Source organism: Nelusetta ayraudi, unplaced genomic scaffold, assembly GCF_046127955.1.
Source record: "Nelusetta ayraudi isolate G7.1 ecotype Tasmania unplaced genomic scaffold, CSIRO-AGI_Nayr_v1 ptg000135l, whole genome shotgun sequence".
Taxonomy (NCBI): domain Eukaryota; kingdom Metazoa; phylum Chordata; class Actinopteri; order Tetraodontiformes; family Monacanthidae; genus Nelusetta; species Nelusetta ayraudi.
The window spans coordinates 14,170,103-14,189,343 of record NW_027466185.1 but is presented as its reverse complement, the minus strand read 5'-3'; the positions used below and the strand labels follow the sequence as shown (position 1 = coordinate 14,189,343).

At 49.2% G+C, this 19,241-nt stretch overlaps 1 protein-coding gene and 1 long non-coding RNA gene across 2 annotated transcripts in view; both read right to left on the bottom strand.

Moving 5' to 3' along the window:
* Positions 1-235: 235 nt before the first annotated feature.
* LOC142905158 (uncharacterized) lies at positions 236-2,321 on the bottom strand. Its single transcript, XR_012929504.1, has 2 exons — positions 2,237-2,321; positions 236-2,206 (listed from the first exon to the last, which is right to left on the bottom strand). It is a non-coding gene; the product is annotated as an uncharacterized LOC142905158 (long non-coding RNA).
* Positions 2,322-3,646: 1,325 nt separating this feature from the next.
* The window catches only part of trps1 (trichorhinophalangeal syndrome I), a 100,721-nt gene continuing 85,126 nt past the window's right edge, over positions 3,647-19,241 (bottom strand). The window contains exons 10-11 of the mRNA XM_076051674.1: positions 11,647-11,769; positions 3,647-6,622 (exon numbers count right to left, since the gene is read on the bottom strand). Of these exons, the coding sequence (XP_075907789.1) occupies positions 4,991-6,622; positions 11,647-11,769 (1,755 nt within the window). The 3' untranslated portion in view covers positions 3,647-4,990. The remainder of the gene's footprint in view (positions 6,623-11,646; positions 11,770-19,241) is intronic.

The following is a 19,241-nucleotide window of genomic DNA, read 5'->3' as shown; positions in this document are numbered from 1 at the left end:
AAAAGGACAGCAGTAAAAAAAATAAATAATAAAAAAAATAAAAGTCAAGCTGCGGCGCAAAGCCTGTCGAGCCTCCGGCTACATTTCAGAGAACACAGCATGGGGCATGTTAGCAGGATGGAGGAACTTTTTTTTGCGTCTCCGCTGCATATCTGCAACAGGGTCAGAAAATGTCCTGACTTGGTGCGGAGCTGAGCAGCCACCTGGAGCGAAACACAAGACAGACGCAGCGTGGTTGGTTTGTTATTACTTTTATTAATTATTATCATCGTCATCCTCGTCGTCAACATTATTCTTCAAGTTTAGCTGTGTAACAAACTTTTTCTTGGCTGTCAAAATATGTTGAAATATAGTTTTATGTGTGTGTGTGTGTGTGTGTGTGTGTGTGTTTGTTTTTGCATGAAATGAAACCTACAAACAATAAAGTACAGAAAGGTAGCAGAATAAAATACAACATGAGGAAGAAAATAAACTAGAACAAAAGAATTTCTATCAAGGCCATTCGACTGAATAAAAAGTAATCCTACAACAATATATTGGTTAAATGTACATAGTTTGTGTGTATGTGTTTGTGTGTGTGTGTGTGTGTGTGCGTGTCTGGCCATTATTAAACTGGCCTTTAGCTTCCACGTCTGCCAAGTATAACACTGTACATCCCATAATGTACACTCAATCCGTACCATTGCTGGTGTCTCTGCATGTATGTAGGTATGTGTGTGTGTGCGTCTCTGTGCGTATGTGCGTGTGTGTGTGTGTGTGTGTGTGTGTGTGTGTGTGTGTGTGCGCGTCGTCCCTTCCTTGGCAATAAGAACATAATAAATGGAGTGCAAGCAACAGCATCTTTTCCTATAACACATTCCAACAAAGACAAAAAAAAGAAGAAGAGAACACTTAAATGTAAACGCTGGTGTTACAACAACAATAGCAACAACAAAAAAGTCAAATCCTATCCTGAAACATGAGTGACGGCTGAAACTGCCCCCCCGACTGATGCCGCGAGCATCTTTCAGACTCGCCGTATCGTCACACGACCCGGAGAGGAGAGGCGTCTCCACACTGGGGGGAGTTCTGTGGGGAGCGGACAGTTCCGACAAAAATAAAAAATAATAATGATGATGTGCACAAGCAAAGTTTCCTTTCCTGTCAAAGGCTTTTTGTTTTTTTGAGACTCGTGACTCCACCAGGAACCCTCGGAGGTCCATCAAACACCAGGTTTGGCAAATCACAGCAGGGAAAGAAAAGGCCAACAAGCATCACGGACGTGCTTGATTCCGCCTTTTCAACGTCCGTATTTCCACATTTAAAAGATTGTGTTATGGCATCTGATATTATTTGAGTTTACAGTCATTCCTGTCAAAGAAAGAAAGAAAAACAACGGAAGACACAAGAATTGAGAGAGGGAATATCTGGGGAGGGTTGTCTCAAACTCAAAGCTGTGGCCCACGGAGGAACTTAACCGAACTCAAATGGAGTCTTTGTGGGCGTGGAGGAAGCCCGCTTCTCTGACAACCTCTTCCCGACACGTCATGGCTGTTTTAACGAGCGAGGTGGGGAGGTGATGGAGAGCTTAGAGGACAGGACAGAAGAAGAGCGTGATGAGAAAAGGAAGGAGGGAAGCAGGTGGGAAGGACAGCGGGAAGAGGATGGAAAAAGCTTCAGGGGATTCAAGAATCTGTCGCTCCTGCTCTCTGTTCGACCGAAAAAAACATGATTATTATTATTATTATTATTATTATTATTATTTTGCTACATTCGAAATGTAAACATACGTTGTCTTTTTAACAAACAAACAAACTTTGACCAAAGTTAAACTGTCAATGTTTGGCTGCGTCGCCAACTTTTCGCGGAACTTACGATAAAAGTTTGAGTAAAATGAAATTGGTGATGAACCTTGATGTAACCGTTGAATACAGGAGTCGTCGTTTATGCAGGCCGCATTAAAAGTGTTGGCCCCGCCCCCAGCTGTTGCGCCGTGGCAGCAGCAGTGAGGAGCCAACTCAGTCATGATTGTCTGCAGACTTGCAGCACGAGGCGTAATTATCTGGTCCACAGTTTGAAAAGGCGTCGTAGTGTTTTTCAAGTGCAGGTTGTGACGTTAAGGAAGGTTTTTGTTTTCAGATCCTGCTTTTGCTGGACTTGTTTCCCGCTGCTGGGTCCCTACGGACACTTTGATCGCGATATCGGCGGCCGCGGCCGCATTAGACCTCTGAAACAACACAACACAACACAACACAACACAACACAACACAACACAACACAACACGCATCTGACGGGAGTAGTGAGCGCTCGTGCACAAAGGGGGAGGAGCCTGGCTTACCCCGAGACTCGTCGCTGCCGCCCCCCCAGTGGACGACCCCCGTTAGCGTCAGGGAGGAGGAGGGGGGTGGGGGGGGGTAGGGGGAGGAGGAGTGGCGGTGAACTAGAACGCAAGCTAACTCAAAGTTTCACATCCAGTTGATAAGAGAAAAACAGACGTTTTAGCGAAAGAAAACTGTACAAGTTATCAGGCACTGAGTGGAAAACTTTTTTTTTTCATTCATGTCTTTTGAATAAGAGGCATAGAAAAATACTTTTTCTGTCTCATTCTTTCACACAATTCTTTTTGGGCCTATTATTACTCCCCCCCACAGGAATCCCTCGGTGAATTAAGGTCTTTTTTTTGTTTGTTTGTTGTTTTCTAGAAACTAATGCAGCAAAGAGACTGGATTATGTGGCGGATGGGCTGAAGTCGTCGCCCCGTTAACGCCGATTCGCCAGAGACCCGCACGGCGTTCGCGCCACAGATGAAAAAATAAACAGCGAGAGCGAAAAAGTGAGAAAAGAGAAAATGAAAAAGAAGCTGATCTGAAGAGAAGAGAGGCCGGGTTGCGTTCTGAACTGTGTCGTTCTCTTCAGGGCTGCTTTGCTGCTGACGGTACCCAAAGTAAACTCCTTTTGCTTTTGCAGACATCTGCAAAACGAGCTAACGTGCTACATCGAGGTAACCTACCGAACCCTCTGGGAATATGAGCTAGATCTGACAACAAAAAAAAGAAAGAGAGAGAACACTGTAGGTTTGAAGTTCTGGAGACTCTGTTTGGACCACCGGCAAAGACATTCGACCCCAAACGTGGATCCGTTCATGCTGAAAACGCAGGGATTTGGCTTCCCTTTCAACGAGAGTCTCTCCATAAAACCGTGTAAACTGAAGATAAACCCTACAGACAGTTCTGTATTAAGGCCATGTCCACCTGTTTAAGACATTAACACGATAGCACACACACGATCATGACAACACGTGATCATCAGGAGACCAGGAACAAAAAGCAGGAACAAAAACAAAACAAAAAAAAAAGCAGATGTGTCACATGCTTTGAAACAGGTGGGTTGGTGTGCAACACGTGTGACCCCTGAGGACTGAAATATCGAGCGCGAGCCTTCATTACTTTACATTATTGTTTTGGGGACGGACACAGACGTTGATTCTTAGACAAAAAGGTAATTAAACAAAATACACACAAAAACCCACTTCTTCTTCTTCTTCTTCTTGTTTCTTTTTCTTTTTAGCTGTACCGTTTCTGTCAGACAGCTCTCATCAACGTAACAAATCTCCATGAGAACACAAAGAACAGACAGTTGAAAAACAAACAATAAACTCATATAGACTAATTTATATTTATATTTATATATATATATAGTACCTTTCTTCCTGCAAAAAGAAGCATTGCTCATCTTTACAAAATAACATATTATATATAGGAAAATGTAGCAAATTGCATGTTTTGTACTATGACATGATAATTATTTTTTACCATCATCATCATCATCATTATCATCATCATCATCATCATCATTATCGTCATCATTTTTAATAGTATAAATGTTAAGCGGGTTAATAGATGGTTGTTCTATTAGGCAGGCAGCCAGGCACGTAGCTAGTATCATGGCACGGAGGAGGGTAGAAAATAAAGTCACTTGGTTCCATCCAAACGGACGAAGAGAACACTTCGCTCCGGATTCACTCCGGTTGACAAACCAGCCGGGACTGGTTCGAAAGAGTCGCGGCTGAATTCAAACCCCGGCACGTCTCCCATTGGGGGTCTGAATTTTGCACGGATTTTTGAAAGAGTCTGGAGAGAAACAACAACGACGACAACAACGACAAAAAAAAAAAAAAAAAAAAAAAACACACAACAAAACTACAGATTCTTTTGTACCAAGGTAAAGACAAACAAACAAAAAAAAAGCCAAACAGCTGAACTGGAACAAACTGGTTTTAACGCTGACCAGCTTTTGAAGAGTTTTGGTTTAGTTTTTTTTGCACAGCAACTAAGATGTTTCCTGTGGTACCGAGGGGAAAAAACCAAAAACAAAACCAAGAAAAAAAACCAAAACAAAAAGATGCAATAGACAAGTTTGAGTTTAGCAAGACGGATCCCACACCAGCTCAGCTCTCCTCAGTTCAAGTGTTTTCATTCCAACTTTCTTTTCTTCTTCTCCTTTTTATTTATTTATTTATTTTTTTGCTTGGCTGTATGGTGGCTGTGCAAGTGCTGAGCTCTCCGACCCAAACTGAGAGCAGCAGTCCGACTTTCCGCTGACTCTCTGAACCCTCTCGTCAGGAAAGCAGCGCCAAGTGGCTCCTTTTATCTTTTTCTTCTTCTTTCATTTCATTTTGTCTTGTTGAAAGGTGATCTGAGCCGCGACCTACCCCCCCCCCCCCCCAACCACCCGAGTGACTGTCACTCAGGCTCCTCCCCCTCCCCCTCCTCCCTTGCAGCAGCAGCAGCAGCAGTTGTTTCCTCCTCGGGATCCTGCGGTGAGCTCTGACCAACTTTGACAGCCGAGTGCTTCCAGCATGAGGATGTGTTCCGTTTAGTGCCCAGGAATGGCCCGTCGTGATGTGAGCTCCGCCTCCGGGAAACTCCGTAGAGACGAGGCAGCTTATTTCATCCAGGGGAGGGGGTAGGGAGGGAGGGGGGGAGTAACGGCCTCGTCAGAGACGTGGGATTAGTTGCTCTCCGAGTCGCTTCTGGAGTTTTGGGGCTCGGCGACCTCGTCGCCGCCCTCAGACGACTCCATCCTCTCTGCCGTCTGCCCCGCCCCCTCCTCACCCCCTTCCTCTTTCTCCCCCTCCTCTTCCTCTCCGAGGTCTCCATCCGCTCCTTCCTCGACTCCGCCCGCTCCTTCCTCGCCGTCGCCCGCTCCTTCCTCGCCGCCGCTCGCTTGGTTCTCACCGCCGCTGTCCTCTCGGACCTCCCGGCCCGCCTCGTGGTTCTCGCTCACCTCGGCGGAGGGAGCGGCGAGGTCGTCGTCGTCCTGGGCGCCGTTCTCCGTCGCCGCACTCGGCGCCGCCTTGTGGCCGTGCCTGTGCAGCCCCCGCTGGATGTGCGTGGTGAAGTCGTAGCGGTCGGCGCACACGTGCAGGCAGAAGCCGCACTGGTAGGGGTCCTGCTCGCCGTGGCAGCTGACGTGCAGCGCGTACATGACCTCGTCCAGGAAGTAGATCCCGCAGTGGACGCAGCGGTGGGACGGCTCGTCCTGCGTGGACGCCTCGGCCGTCGAGCGGCTCGTCTTCTCCGCCTTCTCCTGGACCTCCTCCACCTCCTCCACCTCTTTCTCCTCGGCCTCCACCTTCTCCTCCGCCGCCGCCCACTCTCTCGGCTGATTGGCCGGCGACGCCCGCCTCCTGCCCTCGCCGCCGTCCCGCCCCCTCATGGCCAGGTCCAGCGGCGCCTCGTTCTCCAGCAGCGACGAGGACGAGGAGGTCTTGGAGAGGGGCGGGGGAGGGTAGTGGGGCGGAGCCGGCGGCGGCGGGAGCGGCGAGTAGGGCGAGGCGCAGTAGGGCAGCGCGTAGCCCTGCTGCTGCTGCTGCTGCTGCTGGTGCTGGTGCTGGTGGTGCCGCGCCGGCGCCAGCATGGCCGACAGGTAGTGGGCGTTGCCCCCCAGCCCGGCGGCGGCGGCGGCGGCAGCGGCGGCGGCAGCAGCGGGGACGCCAAGGCCCCCCAGCCCGGCGGCAGCGGTGGGGACCCCCGAGGCCGCCGCCATCTTGTACTTGGTCCAGAAGCGAAGCCAGTCGGACTCGGGGGCGAGGTCGGGCGAGATGGCGAGGGGGAGGGGCAGGGAGAAGAGCGGGTACTGGTACTTCTCGATGGGCGAGCCGGGCGGCGAGTAGCTGGAGGGTTTGGACGGACGCATGTACTTCTCGATGGGACTCCCTCGCTCCGACCCGCCTCCTCCTCCTGCTCCTCCGCCCTTACCGCCCTCCTTCATCAGCCCGCCGTCCATCGCCATGCCGCCGTTGCCCTCGGCCACCAGCGGGGAGGGCGCGTGGGCGGGCAGCAGGAGCGGCGGCATGCGGCGGTGGATCTCCAGCGTCTGATTGGCCAGGAAGGCCTGTGTGGAGCGGGGGGAGCGCGAGCGGGGCGACGGCTGCTGCTGCTGCTGCTGCAGGCTCTTGGCCGAGGCTCCGCCCCTCTCCGGCTCCTCGCCGTTCATCCGCTCCTCGCCGCCGCCGCCGCGCTGCTGCTTTGGCGCCGGCGGCTCCGACGCCAGCGAGTCGGGGTTGAGGCGCTTGCGGGTTCGCCGCCGGATGATCTGCTCGCCGTTGTTCTGCTTGATGATGTTGAGGGGGCGGGGCGTCTGCCGGGAGAGGGACAGAGAGGAAATGAAGAACATTGAGAAACGCGGTTCACTCTGCAATCGATCCAGTTGAATGTCTGTGGCTGTTTTTAGCAAAACAACACAATTATTTACACATTTAGCTAACTTCAATTATTTTTTACTCTATTTCAATGTCAGAGATCTTTTTCAAAAGGAGTTTCTTTTTTTTTGTGTGTGTGTGTTTCGCCAAATGAGCTGCTAATTTAACGATGAGTCGGGAAACTGCTCAAAGTTCTATATTATTAGTTTCACTTTTAAATTGCACTTCATCTGCTACTAATAACTTCTAAAGTGCACCCGAAACTAACTGTTGCCTGCACCACAAGGGGGAGTCCTTACAACTTAAGTTTGTAGCATGTATTTGTTTTTTTGCTACCCCTCTGGAACTCAAAAAAGAAATCAGCAAATCAGCCTGCGGGGCTTCAGGAGTCTTTAAAGGTGTTTACATTCAAAGGTAATGAGCGTCTATCCTCTGGCCGTCGGAGGACCGTCTTAATTAAAGTCTTCCGTCTGCGGACGCAGGGCGAAGGTTCCCTCGGCGGAGCATCCGCCAGAAAAACTCCAAATGAATCCAAAAAAGCCTCTTTTCCCCCAGTCTCACTGCTGCAAGGCTGGTTTGAATTGTACCCATATGGAATGTGTGTGTGTGTGTGTGTGTGTGAGTGTGTGTACATTATACATATTGATCCTCTGCTGTGCTCAGCATGTGAGACGCAGACGGTAGATTAACAGAAACGGAGCAAATATCTCAGACTTGGGGGGCGGGCGGGGGGGAGGGGGGTGAACCTTTTTATGTTTTCGTTCACGCTGAGCTCTGTGTCTATACTGATGTTGTTATGTGTTGTTAAATAGTGTGAATGTGTGTGTGTGTGTGTGTGTGTGTGTGTGTGTGTGTGTGTGTGTGTGTGTGTGTGTGCGCGCGCGCGTGCGATAAGGGGTTCATCCATAGACGACAATAAAAGCCGCAACTATCATCAACTGTTGTTTTGCTTTTGTTTTCATGGGCGTTGGATTAAAACAAATAGAAAGAAAAAACAGACGTTCAAATTTCAGCGGTTTGTTTTTGTTGAAGATTGTATATATTTTCAGGTCTCTCAGTAAACATCAGTAAACTACTTTGTCCTCTGTCTGAAGCCTCTTGGTTGTGTTTTCGATTTGCTCGCTAGCTCTCTGTGCGCTTGGTACCATTGCAGAAGTCGACGTGTGATTGGATGAAAGAGTCAAAACACCCGCCGACCTGCCAGCTGAAAGCAGAGGGTGATAAACGAGTGCAAAACTGTCATTCCCCCCTCAAACATTTTCAAGACTGTCACAGCATTTTGTCTGTAGATCATTGATGAGAAGGATTAAAAGCACACATTAGTGTGAGTGTGTGTGTGTGTGTGTGTGTGTGTGTGTGTGTGTGTGTGTGTGTGTGTGTGTGTGTGTGGCCGTGCTTATGATAATAACCCGCCTTTGACACGTCATGTCTTGTGTGTGCGAAAGGGGGGCGGGACTTGGAGGAGGAAATGGATGCTGAGTGTCCGGGAGGAAGGTTGAGAAAAAACCCAGACGACGACGAAAGCTCCTCTCTCTCTCTCTCTCTCTCTCTCTCTCTCTCTCTCTCTCTCTCTCTCTCTCTCTCTCTCTCTCTCTCTCTCTCTCTCTCTCTCTCTCTCCCACTGAGATTACTGCACTTACGGCGAGTTGTGCACAAGGCCCAATTAAAGCAGCCGGTTGGCCTCCAATTAGCGGGCGGCCGAGGACCTTCGCCCGGAGCCACTCCAAGAGAGCCGAGTCACTTCTTGACGAGCCAAGTTGAGTTTTCCAAACGGGTGTTTGATCGTATAATTCATACAGGGTTTGAGCGTGCTTGTGTGTGTGCGTGTGTGTGTGTGTGTGTGTGTGTGTGTGTTTGACTAAAGTGTTCAGTCTGTCTCTCGGCAAACACGCGCGGCTCTCTGGCAGCGTGAAAAATACATCTGGTGTTGAAGGAGCCTTAAAGACCTCGCCGGGGTCCCTGGACCACATTTTTCTCCTCGACTACTCTGTGCGGCAATTGAACAAATAAAATGTTATATGTGTGTGTGAATATATATGGTAGTGTTGGACTAATTAAGAGGAGAGGGAGAGCGTCTAAACCCTCTGATGCACTTTATTGATTCCATTTACGGCTGATTTTCTTTTTTCTTGTGTGAGGGAGTGGAAGCCGCCCCCCCCCGTCCGCCCTCCCACATCTCCCAGATGCCCCTCCCACTCCTCCTCGCAGGCCTCCCTCCCCTCTTCATTATCTCCGCCTTCGATTCATCTCATCTCCTCTCCTCTCCTCTCACTCTTTATTCACAACCCCCCCGCCCCCCTCACCCCTCCACCTCTGAAGTGTTTCACCGGCTGCTATCTCCTCTAATAATGTGTGCAGAGCGAATAAAACTTTTATGACGGCACGTAAAACACGCTTGTCGAGAAGATTGTCAAAAAAAAAAAAAAAAGCGGAGAGGAGAAGAGTGTGTGTGTGTGCGTGTGTGTGTGTGTGTGTGTGTGTGTGTGTGTGCGTGTGTGCGTGTGTGAGGGGAGGAGGGGGAGCAGGTGGTGAGACCTGACCGGAGCTCTGCGGACCTCGGCAAGGTCTTTGGCAGCAACATATTGGAGGGGTTGTGACTCACTGCGCTGGGAATTCCTCCTAATGTACAACGTGCTGGATTTAGTTTCTCTCTGTGCCGTATTGTACTGTGAAACGTCAACGTGACGCATCGGCTTCAACACCGTTCACTTCGGCCGTCAAACAATAGAGCAGATTGCACTTTTGAATCTGAAATTGCAGGCGTACTCGAATTTTCTTTTTTTTGTGCGAGACGGTACTGGGCGGTTTCCGCGCGGCGTTGGGGGTGAACCTGCTCCGTCACATCGCCAGGCTTCACGAAGCGACACCGTGAAGCCACAAACGTCATCATCGCTTGTGAGAGAAAAAAAACATCAAACAGGGGCTTCTGTTCTTCAAGGAGCCAGGGCCTGGACTGTCGGTGACGGAGGGAGGGAGGGAGGGAGAGAGGGGGGGGGGGCTCGGGATTTACTGGTCCGCCAACGTTCCCAACCCTCACCTCACCGCCCCTGGTGCCGAGTGTTGGCCGGTGACCTCCGGGACAAGGTCGCGCAGGCGAAGCGCTGAATGAAATGAGCTCCGCGCGCTGAGCGTCGTGTCAGCGCCGGCGGACGTGAGGAGCTCCGGAAAAAAACATCTTGCAGGCAGCTTGGAGTGGATCCGCCGGCGCCCACTCAGGTGATTCCAGCATCTGATCAGGATGCCTCCAGGGACGCCTCCCTCGCCCTAACTCCCTCCAACTCCCTCCCACCCCCCATAGAGGTACATCCAAGGTCGCGGGTTAGGCCCAGGACCCGCTGCAGGGATTACACCTCCCGGACCTGGGGAGGCTTTAGGAGGAGCTCCCAGGAGGAGGTGCAGGAAGGCCGGGCTGAGCCTGCTGTCACCACGACCTCGTTCCGGGTGAGTTGAGGAAAACGAATGTGAGCAGGTGAGGAGCAGAGGCTGCTCCAAACGGCAATGAAACTCAATATGTGGATGTCTTTTTTGCTCAGGAAGCCATCTGGCACCGTCTTTTGCCTCACAACCACCGCCGGGTCTGAGCCGAAGCTGAATATTTTGCTCTGCGGTGGCAAATCTCCATCTTTCGGATGGGCTTTCGTTTGCAAGATGATTTTTTTTTTTTTTTAATCTCCCAATAAATGTTTGCAAATTGCAATGGGAGGGAGGAGTTTTTGGTCTTTACGGTGCATCCTGCACGTTTTCTAAGTGGCTTAAAGCCATTTTCCCACTGAAATTAGCGGGTCCAGGCTGTGGGTGGGTTCACGCCAGACTTGAAGCGGCGTGCACCTCTGCGGCCGGCCGGCTCGCACCGTGCGACGATCGTTTCGCGAGTAAAAAAGCCAGAGGACAGTGAACAGTTTTCCAGCGCTGTTGGAACGTAATCGAACGTCTTTGCTTCGGTAGGTGATATACGCTGCGACTGCCGCGATATTATGACTGAACACTTAACGCTCAACCTCATCACGTGCGGCAGGTAACAGATGCGATGTCTTCGCGGGTCTCCCTTTCCCACCGCAAGACGATCGGAGCCGAGCCGACTGAAGCCGATTTGAACCCGGGTGGCTTGCCGGGTTGTTTGACGCAGGTCGGTGAGTCTTTCCCACTGCCACCAAAGGCCCATTCTCAGTGGATTTAAAAGGGGTCTTTGACCAGTGGGAAAGGGGCCTAACATTTATCCTTTCGGGTCCTTCTATTGTTTCTAAAGTCGCCTTGAAGAGAGAGAAAAAATTCTGTTTTTTTTTCCCCTCCAAACTTTTGCGTTTGCAAAACCCTCCCAGTATTTTGTAAACCCGTGAGTAAAGTGGGCACGCTCGAGTGTGAAATGTGCATTTCGTCTCCCTGAATACACTTCTCAGGTGAGGAAGCTCAATATCACGCGGCCGTATTAACTCCAGCCCGGGTCTTTATCTCATCTGTAATTCATGCGGTGATTAAATCTGGGATTTCCATAGACTTTCCCCAGGCTTCCGACAGTGGGAGATGATTAATTCCATCATATTTCTCACTCCACGGAACTGCCTGGCGGCGCTGCAGCGGTCCGTAACTGGCGGCATCGGCCCCCATGAAGTGCACTTCACCCACGCTATTATCACCGCAGCACGAGCGGCAGGACAAATACATACATCTGCAGCGTTCAACCTGTGTTAAACGTTAATCACTCCTGCAGGGTGGACGCTAATAAGCGTGGAGGATAAAAACCAAAGACTGCATTACAGTGGAAGAACACACACATACATACACACACGCACACAATGATTTCCTGCAACTTTTTACGAGTGAATACATTTTGGGGGTCTGTGTGGAAATACATTTATCGCACTACATAAACTTCACTCTAACAACACAATTCTTCTATCTCGCTTCCTTTCTTTTGAAAAAAATATCCTTCTCTCTTTGTCGTGATTGTGAGAGACGCTCGTACCGAGTGCAGCTTCTGGTAGAGGCCGCAGGCGTTGCACACGTAGCCTCCGTTAGCGTTCTTCCTCCATAGAGACGTCTTGGTGGTCAGGCAGTTGGCGCAGAAGACGCCGCTGCCTCGGCGCCGCTGCAAGAGAGAGAGAGAGAGAGAGAGAGAGAGAGAGAGAGAGAGAGAGGGAAGCAGAAACATGAGCTGAATACCTGGATCGATGAGACTCAACAGCGGGTCCGAGGGTGGGGAGGAAAAAAAGAGTCGGGCTGGGCACCGAACTGTGATACATTTGTGGCACAGAGTAAAATGCACCGATCCCCTCCGATATCGATAAATGAAGTCATTTTTCAGTGCCACATTCCCATATCCAAGAAAGCACATTTTTTATCGTCTGAGAGCCAATAATCATTTATCATGCGAAAAATCAAGATTTAACGTCGCTGCCGATTCTCACAAACATCTGTTTACGTTCGAGTGAGAAATAGCGCCGTGCCAAAGACTGTAAAGTGGCTCCGCTTCAGGAAGGTGGATCAAAACAAAGCAGAGTGCAGCACTGGTGCCAAGAGCGTAGCGGCAAAGGACGAGAATGCTGTAGGCAATCTGCATTTTGCAATGCTGATTTGACCCTGTGTAGTAATTGCAGTGTATTTTTGTTGTTGTTGTTGTTGTTGTTCAAATTGGTTTTAAAACCTCTGGCATCAGAAAAAAGTATTGAAAAATCTGAATTTATCAGCAAAAAAAACAAGAAAAGAATAGTACCCAACCCCTAAAGAAAGTCAGAGAACAACAGATGGCAGATGTTGAGAAGGAAAAGGGAGGAACAGACGGGCCCCCGGTGGCCGAGACGAGGTATGACGCTCGCTCGTTTATCACGGCTGATGGGAAACCGACAGAGGTACATCGTGAAAGCAGTGTTCGCACGACACCGTCGTCTACAGAAAAAAATAATAATTAAAAAAAAATGCTAAAAGCGCCTCGCTGATAAAAAAAAACAAAAAAACAATCTGGGCCAGATGAATTATTCTGTGAGATTCTGTCCGGTCCGCTGACAAGCATCACCTTGTAGAGTCGCAGCTTTTATCGGTATTTATGGGTTTTACTCTCTAGGCCGGTAGTGTGCGACTTTCACCGCACCAACACACACACACACACACACACACACACACACACACACACACACACACACACACACACACACACACACACACACACACACACACACAATATTTCACAGGCCGGCAGCGGTGCATGTATAATGCAGTGTGTGCGTCGGGAGGTGGCGGGGTTAAGGAGGGCCGCCAGCGGTGGGGGCCATGTGCTCCATCACAGTAATGAGCCAATCACAACGTTTCTCCATCCCATTAAGTCTCTGGGCCTCTTCGTCGCCACCTCCTCTGACCCTGAGAGGACGCCGTAGCTCATCTGTGACCGCCGCGAATCCCCCTCTCCGCAGGCCCCGCCCACTGGCCCCACCAGTCGGCGCTCTCGCCGCCCGGTCTGAAAACGCCAACTAAGGCTTGTTGCTTCCCAAAATGTGTGCTTCGCCGCCAGAATTCCCCATTTTCCAGTCAAGTCGTCACAGCTGCTCCTCAGTCTCAATGAGGCATATTGACTCGATTTTGATTTAAAAACATTGACACAAGTCTTATGCAACAACAGAAAAACTCATGTCCAGTCATTTCAAGAGGAAAGGTGGTGGTTGAGCAGCTTCATCAACAATCAGAACAGCAGCAGCAGCAGCAGCAGCAGCAGCAGCAGCAGCTGTTTCCATTTTAGGCCAAATCTATTTCTCGCAGTTTCAAGTTCGAGTTGATTCCGAGGTTCATGGAAACGCACCGAGTCGGCTAGTTTGTTGCTTTGCTCGCTTTGTGTCGATTCAAACGTTTTCCCTTGAAAGTTGAGAAAGGACAAATCCTTCCTTCGCTGAAACGCGCTGACTCAGAGGAGTTGTTTTTCCACATTTTTATTTATTTTATTTCAAAAAAGATTTTTTTTTCCCTTTACAGTTCAGTGCCGATCAAACAAAAATTGTTTTCTTTCAAATTTAATCCTGCTTTAAAATGTCTGCAAAAAATACACTGTCTGCACCTCGGGTGATAGCCTCCAACAACAAAAGATCATTTATTAATGATTAGCAATTACTGACATAAACCCTTATTGTTTATTCATGTTTCCGCACCGTCACGCCTCCGTGACTCCCGAGCGTCGCAAGTAAAAGTGCTGCTCCTCCGCTCGTCCCCTCCTCCTTTCATCACTCCATCACCCTCCGAGACCTTCGCCCCCCCCCTCCGAACCTGGAACTCTCCAACTAATCAGATTTTCTCATGTTTGCCAACGTTCGGGGCTCTTGTTCACTTTTACTTCTGCTGTCCGCAGGGAAGCTCTGCAGCGTGAAGACGGACGGGCAAAGTCCAGTAGTCGGCGTGGCGACTGCTTACGAGATCGTCGCGACGTCTCTTATAAATGTGTAATAAACACCTGAGCCAACGCTGCCCGTCGAAACATGTGTTTCACCGACACCAGGCTGAACACTTCCATCAAATCCTCTCAGTGGCCCGCTGACTCACTGTGTGTGTGTGTGTGTGTGTGTGTTGTGTGTGTATTGCACACGCCATACGGTCGCCACATGTAGAGAGACGTAGCCAGGTGATTGATTGATGTATGCTTCCTGGGTGTGTGTGTGTGTGTGTGTGTGTGTGTGTGTGTGTGTGTGTGTGTGAGTGTGTGAGTGAGTGAGTGTGTGCAGCGCCGCAAGCCAAACACTGCATCTGTCATCAAAATTCGGTTCCCCTCCGAGCACTCAAATCACTCACATATGGCCCCACAGCTGCCCCTCATCGCACACAAACCGACACACACACACACACACACACACACACACACACACACACACACACACACACACACACACACACACACACACAGACGGACACACAACTTGGCTCTTGATCACCTTCTTCCTTTTCAATCATTATCTGGTTGGCTTGATGTTGGAAAATGTGTGTGAGCATGTGCACACACACACACACACACACACACACACACACACACACACACACACACGATTGTGAGTCTGAAGGTAGTTTTGTCCATAAGTAGTGTGTCTGCAGACTGTGTGTGTGTGTTGATGGATTGCTGATACCTGGCCTCTCCAGCTCACCTCAGCCTGCGGAGGAGGGCCAGGGCTAATTACAGCTCAGGGTCTTAATGACTTCGATTTATCTCCGGGCCAATGATACTGTTCAGTTAGCAGCGCCGACAACGCCCTCTGACACGCGCGCACGCCCACGCAGACACAGCGCAGGTGCGTGGCTAAACACACACACACACACACACACACACACACACACACACACACGCACACAATAACGTGTCCATTAGAGGCAAATTCAGGCCTCATCAAGCCAAATTACAGCCGACCAATAAAGTTTTTTAATAGCTCGGGATGCAAAGTTTGCTACTTTTTAAGAGCTCCTAAAAATCATCCGTGAAGCTAACAGGTGTCAAAGTAGCATCTCTATGAAAAAACGTTTTAAAATGGCACTTACAATGGAGTGTTTTTGTTTGTTCGTTTCACACTGCTGCAAAGTCGCTACAACTTATTTGCCATGAAAGCCGAAGAGACTGAAACCAACCTTTGCTGCTCCTTTTGTTTTGCTCTGCTGCCTTTAAATGTGTTTTTCTCCAACGGTGCATAAATAAGAAGTAAAGCTTTCTTTAAAAAAAAAAAAATAAATAAAAATAAAGCAACTTAATTCTGCTCCTGTGACGGACATGCCGACCCTCTCCTTCTCTTCGGTCTCGAACCGTCCGGAGGATTTGTTCTGCGGAGCCGTGACGTGCCGGCAGTAATTCACCTGCAGGTCTCCGCCACAATTTGACAATCGCTACAAAACACGGCGACTCGTTTCCACCTGCGGCGAGCGGTCTTGCAGAACTTTTGTCAGGCTCGCAGGGGCTGCAGGAGGCGGCGCGAGTCGGATCGGGGCGGTCGCCCGCGCACACAGCGGCGCGCCGCACATAAAGCAGCATTTATTGGTTTAATAACTTTTGCAATCAGCGCGGTCCGTCTCTCCCGGCGGCGCCGCTGCTCCCTCTTGGCAGCGGATTTAATGCAAGAACGCATTAAAGGGCCGGACGAGAAAACAAGCCGCATTTTCTGTGGCACTGCGTCCCCCCCCCCCCCCCCCCCCCCCCCCTTTGTGCTGTCGAGCAACGTGAGCTGCTCCGACTCTAATTTCGTTTGCAAGACTTTTATGGGTTTTATTATTTTTTTTATGATATTTGTTTAATTCTTTTGCGAACCACGCCGGCCCGTTGCTCCATAAAAAAAATGGAAGCCGGGAAAGTTACGAGTTGTTTCTCATTGATTTTTTTTCTCTCTCTCTCTCGTGAAAGGCGCTAATAAATCATAACTTTAATGTCAGGGGGGTGGCGACGGTGTTTGTTCAACATTAAAGCGTCGACACGCAGGAGAGGACAGGAGCCGTTCACACTATTTACACGGCTTTTTCTTCTCCATTAAAATGCAGTGTGAATGGAGCATGGGGGGGCTGAGATTGCGAACTGTATTATTATTATTATTATTATTATTATTATTATTATTATTATTTATTTTTTTATTTATTTTTTTGTTTCGGTTTCTTCACTCTGCCGAGTTCAATGAGTCTAGTGATGAGGCCGAGTCTTACTGATGCCCCTGAACGCATTGTCGGTGATGTAAGCTGCTGTTTTTGACGACCCCCGCCGGCCTTGAACCAATGGAAGAAAAACATTGATTGGGAACCTTTTTTCTCTTTTTTTTTTGTTGCAAAAGACAGGCGGTGGGATTTTAATAGTTTGTGTGTTTGTCATGTAGGTGACAAGTAAAGCGGCGCCTGCTTTTCCGTTTGCTCCTGCCGCCTGCTTTGAATTTGTAGAAACTGTCCACGGTCGACACGCAGGGTTTCTCGAAGTGGTGCGAAGCTCCATTTGCGAGAAAAAGAAAAAAAGGAAGAAAAAAATTGCATCCTGAGTGGCACGCAAGAGAGAGAGAGAGAGGTAGAGAGAGGTAGAGAGAGGTAGAGAGCGTTCCTCCACATCGAGGCGCTTATCCTTGAAGCCGGCTCCGCAAATTATAGCGGCGGAGACGCAGGCGAGGGAAACAAAAGCGGGGGAAACGTGCGTCGACGGGAGAGCAGGAGGAGCGGAGTGGTAGAGCCTGCGGTGGAAAACAAATCTAACAAAAAAAAAAGTAGCGGCCTCTTTAAACAAAGTCTTTCAAAATGAAATTACCTTTAATTCACTTAGGAAGTTAAATCAGTCCTGCTATTCACACACACACACACACACACACACACACACACACACACACACACACACACACAGACACACACATGCGGATACAGTACATACACATGTGCACACACACAGACAGACACATGCACTGAGTTGCATTAAATCAGCGATTATTTAATCAGGCAAAGACCAGCTGAAGGCATTAGCTGAAGTCCAGGCTGCCAACTCCAATCTGCTGCTCACTGGATCTGCACAGTGGAGGCCAGCACGTCAAAGAAAAGATGAAAAGAGAAGAGAAAAAAAAAGACTCCCACAATATACTGTAGACGCACGTACACACCCACACACACAAACCGAGAGCATCATAGTAGCAGAGCTGTAACACAGGCAGTAGTGCGTGTGTGTGTGTGTGTGTGTGTGTGTGCACACGTACGGATGGTTGAGTCCATTTGTGTTTTTTTTCTTCTCTCAAACCACCGCCTGCATGTAAATGGCTTCCCCTAATAGAATAATTAGGTTTGCGCTGAATGAATTTAGGTTGAATTGACTCAACACAGAGTTGTGTGTGTGTGTGTGTGTGTGTGTGTGCGTGCGGCGGGGGGGGGGGGGGGGGGGTAGAAGGGAAAGAGGGAGAGAAGGAGGGAGGGCGGAACAAAAAAAAAATATTTGGAATAATGATGCTGATGATGCTGTTGATGATGATCTTGATGTTGATGATGATGATGTTGATGATGATGATGATGATGATGATGATGAGGGTGAGCATCGTGCAGCGTTAAGCTTGCCACGTAGATGCAGAAGAGCAACACAACACGTGCAGCACAAAGCTGGGAAATAATTAGCAGGATCAGCAGGATGGGTGAAATTTAGAAAATACATGTGAGTCTGGGCACAGAAGATTTGATTTGATTTTTTCATTACTTATTTATTTATTTATTTACCCCAAACAGAAAAGTGGATGCAGTGCCAACAAAGGAGCATTTTTGGACAAGTTTCAGCGTCCAGACAACAGGAAAGTTTATAAAGTCTGCAGGAAGAAAAAGATGATGACATCATCATGACACCCAAACTGGTGTCTGCCACAAAAGAGTGAGCCCTCTTGCACTCTCTCTCTCTCTCTCTCTCTCACACACACACACACACACACACACACACACACAGACACACACACAGACACACACACACACACAGACACAGACACAGACACACACACACACACACACACACACACACACACACAGATGTGGCCTAGTTCCCTCCTTTAACCTCCTTTCACTCTCTGGCTCTTCCGGCCTTTTCTCTCTCCTCTCCTCTCTTTTCGCCGGCTGGGTCTTTTCACTGCAGGCTTCAGTTTGTTGCAGTCGCTGCAAGCTTTTGTCGTAGAGCAGCGAGGGTCTCAGTTTTTGCAATGGGAAGTGAGGAGAATGAGAGAAAGAGAAGGAAAAAGAAGACTGCCGAGGCCACATTAGGCAAAACTGGCTGTTGCGTTGACTTTTCACTAGTGTGTGTCGACAAAGGGCCGATAACTCAGAGAGACAGACGCACGCAGTTGTGTTCGCGTTCATTAAGCAGCTAGAGGTCAAAGTGCAACAGGTTGAGAAGAGAGAAGAGGACGGGACAAGCTGGGCTGATTCCAAACATCTTGCACTACTCCCTTGCAGCAGCGGCGACTCTTCCCACTGCGACAGTGCCTGCTTTTTGTTTTTCATTTCCGGGGTTCAGCTCAGTTTCGAAACAAAAGTTTTGCTCGACGGCGGCGACACCGCTGAGGCTTTAGATCGGAGAACATCTTGGTCTGGCGGCTGCATTTCCAGAATGTGAGAGCGACACTCGCTTTCCGTTTTAAACCAAAACTGATTAATTTCGACCTCCTCCGACGAAATCAATTTCCCCTTCGTTATTAAAATGCTCCATGTGCGTTTCCTCGCTAACAACTTCTCCCTCTTATCTGAAGTGATGCTTTTGCCTTTCCTTCCTTGAACTACGAGCGCGGGTGAGTGTGGAGAGAGCAGAGGCTGACTCGTGAAGCGCAGCACAACACAGCGCGTGTGTGTTTTTACGGTCTGCAGGTAAAGGTCTTGGTGCATCAATGCACTTTTTTTTTTTTCTTTTTTTTGTGTGCAGCAACATGAAACTAATCTGCACATAATGCGTTGTGGAAGCAGGATGATGAAATGTGAACTCACTCCAAATCAAGCCCAATGCCCAGAGGGAGACAGAGAGAGAGTGTGTGTGTGTGTGTGTGTGTGTGTGTGTGTGTGTGTGTGTGTGTGTGTGTGTGTGTGTGTTCTTAATGCCTGTTGTCTTATCCAAAGGAATTAAGCATCTTA